The sequence below is a fragment of the Mya arenaria genome, chromosome 2 (genome assembly GCF_026914265.1).
Source record: "Mya arenaria isolate MELC-2E11 chromosome 2, ASM2691426v1".
NCBI lineage: Eukaryota > Metazoa > Mollusca > Bivalvia > Myida > Myidae > Mya > Mya arenaria.
This window is the reverse complement of record NC_069123.1, coordinates 15,726,486-15,732,391: the sequence shown is the minus strand read 5'-3', so window position 1 is coordinate 15,732,391 and position 5,906 is coordinate 15,726,486. Positions and strand designations below refer to the sequence as shown.

At 34.5% G+C, this 5,906-nt stretch overlaps 1 protein-coding gene across 1 annotated transcript; it reads right to left on the bottom strand.

Annotated features, from left to right (window-relative positions):
• Nucleotides 1-904: 904 nt before the first annotated feature.
• LOC128222933 (methyltransferase-like protein 27) lies at nt 905-3,797 on the bottom strand. The gene is made up of 5 exons (XM_052932121.1): nt 3,571-3,797; nt 2,965-3,096; nt 2,331-2,469; nt 1,622-1,714; nt 905-1,322 (listed from the first exon to the last, which is right to left on the bottom strand). The coding sequence occupies exons 1-5, from the start codon at nt 3,724-3,726 to the stop codon at nt 1,138-1,140; spliced, it is 705 nt and encodes a 234-aa protein (XP_052788081.1). The 5' UTR covers nt 3,727-3,797; the 3' UTR covers nt 905-1,137.
• Nucleotides 3,798-5,906: the final 2,109 nt, after the last annotated feature.

Here is a 5,906-nt window from a genome sequence, read left to right as displayed (position 1 = left end):
CTTGTTTTTCTTTTCGTTTAGATCAATCGGCTTATCTAAAACGGTACTTCTCGTAGCGGTTATTTGCCATTTCCGTATTGCGGACACTATCCTGCAGTTGATATATCAACATATAGGGCTATTCTTTTTGTTTATAATGCTTGTAGTACAACGTTTGTGTGGTTTTGTTTTAATTAAACATGAACATAGATTTAACTATTTCATTAAAAATTATAAAATAAATACCAGATCATCAATAGATTTTTAAAACTTCATTTCATTTCTCCAGTTCATCCGGTCCACAAAGAAACCATTTTCATAGTGTGGAGATTCTCCATGGAGATGCATATACAGACTGATTGTTATGTATTAGAGTTTAGCTACAGAGGCTGCATTATGTCATGACCTCCCCTCCTGTGCCGTCACGCCGTGACATACGTATTTTAAGTGACACGAGTGGAGATCTTTGTGTAAGTACAAGCCATTTACACTGGTATAACAGAGCCCTACTTTCAAAATAGAAACACCTCGCTAGAAGATTCATAGCTGAAGGAAAGTATCTAATAAAGCAGTATATCTTATGTGCCGTCAATAAATCAACACAAAATAAATGCGGCTGTACCTTTATTTCGGTACGCAGTATTCAAGGGCTTTTGCAGAAGCATTTGGTGTGAAATAGTGGTTTACCAAACACACCATCTACAACCTGGACATGATTTGGTAAGCAGATTCTCGTTAGGATTACAAAACATTTGTTAGAATACACTAATTATTAGAATTTTGGATTGAGCACTTCGTAGGAAATTCAATTCATATTTAAAGCGTGCTACATCCCGTCTACTTTGTCGTACCAGTCGTCCTTCTTGTACTATAGCCAGTCACCAAAAGAGCTGGCGCATATATATTCTTAATTATACTTCAAACATTTTCAATTTTATTTGTTTTAATTCATATATAAAACATATTGATAACAACACATAAATAACAACAACATGTGAATAAAAACATGAAATAACAATTAACAAACTAAAATATCGATGCAAAATATTTAACCAGTAACATGATGATAGACTGTAGATGTAAACCCATGTAGGGAATATTTCTGTCTTTGAACAAATAAGTGAGCATTCAATATCTTTCAGACAGTTTCAATCTAGTCTATAGCACCCTAAACTGGAAAATGACACCAGGCAACCCAAAAGCGTAGTTGGGTATTGTGTCTTTAGCCTCTAGCTTCCATTTTCCCGCGCTCTCTAGCTCTGTCATGAGCTGTTCTAAAGAGCCTTTGTACTCCGACACGTAGATCAAATATTCTTCCCTCATCGCGATGCAGATCATTCCTCCTGGATGAACAATAATGTTGTAATTTAACACACAGTTTAAATAAATCGGGTCGAGTCATTGTAAATGGACGGTTATTTTCGTCCTGTAAAAACAAGAACAGGAACACGAACAGGAACAGGAACAAGCACAACAAAAACCGAACAAGAATGTAAACAAAAACAATAAAGCAAGCTGAAGAAAATTATAAAAATCACAAAATCAATTATAAGGTAGTACAGAACTAGAGGTTTAAATGTCAGAATGAAGCATTTTTTTCTGTACTAACGTTACCAGCAAAACAAAAAAAAAGATATATCACCTGTACGAACAACGCGAATCATTTCTTGCAAGGCAGTACAAGGGATATGACCCTCTCCAAACCCACCAGATACCGCTAGACCATCAAACGTTCCTAAGAAGAGGAGGTAAACTAATATTTAAACACAAGTTGAAACTAGCAAGTCCTAGCAACGTGTAACATACCGGGCAGTTATCTTAAATACTTTATATATATATGCTATTTAGCTGAATTTGCACCAAAACAATTGGACATATCGGGCGATAAAATTAACAACCTTGTTTATGTATTCGTCGTTAACTATACATATCCACTTCCCTGGAATATGATAAACACGCTTGTGATCTACATTGCTGCTTACATATTTTGAGACAATTGTTATAGCAATGCTCGTTTTATTTGAATTTAAGAGCACATCATACACCATTTCAACTTGAAAATTCGACAAAAATACCATTTACAATTTTGTTAACTTCAACAAAATTCTGAAAAATTGGTCAGCTAAACATATTTAAAAAACCTCTAAATTTTAATGTGTTGCAGCAGTCTCTAAACGTCAACAGTTTGTTACAAAACGTAACGAGTAGGAACCTTTCGGGAACAATGAAAATAACGACAATGTTAATAGAAAGTATATATGTTTGGTCAGCAATACTGGTGGAATTTTTTTATTTGAGTTTATGATAACCTTAATGTTTGAAAAAAGATGTACAAAGATATATTAAAGTACCGTCGTCAACCGGAACAGGGTGGTCCACTCCGATAAAATCGTTGTAGAAGTGCGTATAGACGTTCCTGTCTTTCGCCTTGGCCAGCATGCCGGTAGAAGGATCAAGAGCTTCGATTTGTCTGAAGCCCAGGTTATGTAACTGAAAATGATTGAATTTAAGCTACAAATATATTTAGAATTTATCTTATTATAATTTTAACAAATGTTCAAATAAGTACTGGTAGATTGTCTCCAACGTTACTTTGGAGTTTCGATTTTTTATTTTGAAAAAATAAATATAATATCAAAATTGTACAACATATGTAACAATTTTAAAATAAGTAACCATTCTCATTTATGCCGCCTCAATTAAACATAATATGTTAGAAATACTATGCATGCCAATGATGACTATTAATTTTAATATACATGCTTTTAAAAATGCCAATCTCTTTTCGGGAGTAGACCCGCAGTGAAAAACATCATTTGAACACGTTTGTAAACAGATGCTTATTTAAACCAAAGGTTAGAAATAAGTGAAATGTCTTCAAATAACAGAGTGAGTAAAATAATATACCTATTCTCAGCACCGAGTCTATCTGTGCCAGGCATTTAAACATTTTTGAATTACCGGAGTAAATGAAAATGAGCTTACCTCAGCACCAAGTCTACCAGTTCCGGCGGCCACGTCAAGAATTCGCGCATGCGCTCTCTCATTATCTGGATAGTATGTAGCCAAGGACCTTGCGCAGCTTTCAGGTCCGCAGTAGCGGTTTTCGTTTAAATGCTGAAATATCGATGATATTGCGTCGAGATACCTTGATCGAGATCCAAAGGATAAACAGTTCTTCTTTTTAGGAAATAACATTTTATTCGTCATATTTTATTATTTTAAAAACCTTAAGCACTCGTTGCACATTTTTATATTTGTAATGAAAGTATTGAAACGAAAACGTTTCGCGTAAAGAATTTACATTATATAGGTCATTACGCGGATTTTCTTTCCAAAATAAAATATAGAATAAAATGAAAATAATTTCTTTTGAGATACAATTTAACCTATTTCTTTTTTGGTATGAAATTTGTTCTGCTAAATTATTTAAACTATAAATTGCTTAAGTTTGTTTTTACTTGTCTATTCTAAAATATTTGAAAATCTTAAATCTGTCTAAAAATTTAGATCGTAAAAGTCTATTAGTTGAGGTTTATAACTTTATGCAATAAATAGTAGTTTATTTTCTTGACTTCATCGTCTACCTACCGCATCATATTCTCCTGTTTCCGCCCATTTGTTATAATATTGCGCAACTTCGTGCTTCGTTAAACCACCTTTGAATGCTTCGTAATTGGCTTTGTATGCCAAAACATCGTCGGTGTGATACTCTGTTTCAATTTTCTTCAATGTTTCGTGAGCCATATTTCTTAATTTATTAAATCAAGGCAAGCGAAACCTTTTCAGCGAATATTGTAATGAATGTGCAAGTTTAAACTTCTACGTCCCTTTATGCAAGACCGGCCTCGCACAGCTCTTATATACTGTATAAGCGGCTCACTCAAGATAGTGGAAGAGTGGACACGAAATTTTATCGCGAGAGGACTTAGTCCTATTTGACAAACAAAAGTCTAATCCTTATTTTTGTTAATCTTTTTTTTTGCAAAACCATCGGATATTTTATGCATGTTTTCCCAAATAAATGATACAGAAAAACCATCATGGGTTGAGTAGATGTGTTTGCGGTTGGTCTACTATTTAGATTTGGTAGTCCGCTTCTGCATGTGCGCTGCGATACAACCGGGATACAAAACAAAACAGCTAACGTGAGCAACTGAATCACAGACACTAAAATGTATGATACCAGAATATATGTTTCAGCGCCACATGATGCTGTTTTTTTTAAACATATGAAGTTACCGAACATTTGCATGTAATAGCCTTGTAAGCCAATTTTGTGTGTGTGTTTTGACGGATTTCTGCAACTGTTTGGCCTAACTAGTAATATTGGTGTGCTTGTTGAATGAAATTTTGAATATTCTTTGCACTGAAAACGGCACGTATATGTGTATGACTCGCATTTATATTGAGTTTATTCATGTTTGAACCGGGATGTTGACATTTTTCGTAAACTGTGAAGGTTCCAATCTTCGTCATATTATATCCGTACGGGATATTTAGCTTTGCTAGTATGTGAAAATATACTCGTGGAAGTATGGTAAGTTGTTATACATTCTGGTGTCTGTGAACGGAACTCAGGACTGGAAGAATGGCCATATCCTATGAACACATATTGGCGTAATTTAAAGACGAATCCATCTTATCTTATATCTTGATTAAAATGATAAATGTATAAAGTACCCAATACTTTTTCGGCTCGGGCTGTTAACACAACCCACGTAATGGTCACAATGGTGATTAACACAATTAGTATGAGCGTCATGCAGTTCCTGTATTGCATATTGAAATGTTCGAACCAAGTTACTTTTAACACTCAAAAACGTTACTTTACTACATATGATCGAAACAAAAGTCGTTTTAAAAACTGAAGCACCATACGCGGTTGTCAATGTTCATCCGTTTTTCTCATCAAACAAAGTAGCATAACTCGACGAATATAATAGCTATTATAGCTACACATTTGCGCATTTTCATTAGTAAGTGTTTGGATGACCACTCAGAACCACATCATCTAAACACAACGACAACAAAAAACCAATTTAAAAAGTGTGTCTCTCTTTATTATCATTATATATATAATTTTCTTTGGATCTGGAAAAAGGATAACACTCGTTAAAACAAATATTTTGGCATGGAATCGTTGCAAAAAATATCGTCTTATTTCAGTATCCACTGTGGAATAAACTGACATTCCTCTTCTTGACACATGAACCGTTAAGGACATATACTCGTTATCCATTAGTCCATATATTTTACGATAATCCGCTAGTGCATAATGACTTGATGATCATTCTAATGACCGCTCTAAGGCGGTAACCCATTATTCATTGGCGAACGAATATGTATCAGGACGTACAATATGACTCTTGATTTGTGTGTAAGTTATTTGTTATTGGGTTTCTGTTCTGTGTGCCACAAAGCACTACCATAAATATAAACACATTAAAAGCAAGGCTGTTTGAGTAGAAAAATGGGCTGAGTATTGAATTAAGTAATAACTAAAATGGAAACTCGGGGGGCTGGTTTTCAGCGACCCAATTTTCGATGAGCATCTGTCTTTATTGGTGCCTCATTTATAAACTTTTTCGCAAGTTAAACATCGGAGTACTCCTCTGATATCTGGTCTTTATGTGAAGTGGGAAATCAATAAAAATGATCAACACACCACATGACATGTTTTGACGTGTTGTTTGGGCCTTAACCCTGTACCTCTAAACAGGGTTTATATTTTGAACTACTTGGCTTGTCCCTGCAGTTTTAATCGTATTATTCATAATAAACACCAAGTATATTTCAAAACGCATATCAATCCAACCGCTCAATCTCTTCTGTAAGACCCAAAGTGTTTTTACAGACGCTATACGAATTAATGATGATAATTTGACGCGTTCTGCGTATAATTCTTGTTTCATATATCGATATCG

Bases quoted from the DNA above. Each gene is read 5' to 3' on its own strand.
- LOC128222933 (XM_052932121.1), bottom strand. From the start codon at position 3,726: ATGGCTCACGAAACATTGAAGAAAATTGAAACAGAGTATCACACCGAC. The intron at 1,715-2,330 runs GTACTTTAATAT...TCCTCTTCTTAG, and splicing joins CCCTGTTCCGGTTGACGACG to GAACGTTTGATGGTCTAGCG. The intron at 1,323-1,621 runs GTGATATATCTT...TTGTTCATCCAG, and splicing joins GATTCGCGTTGTTCGTACAG to GAGGAATGATCTGCATCGCG.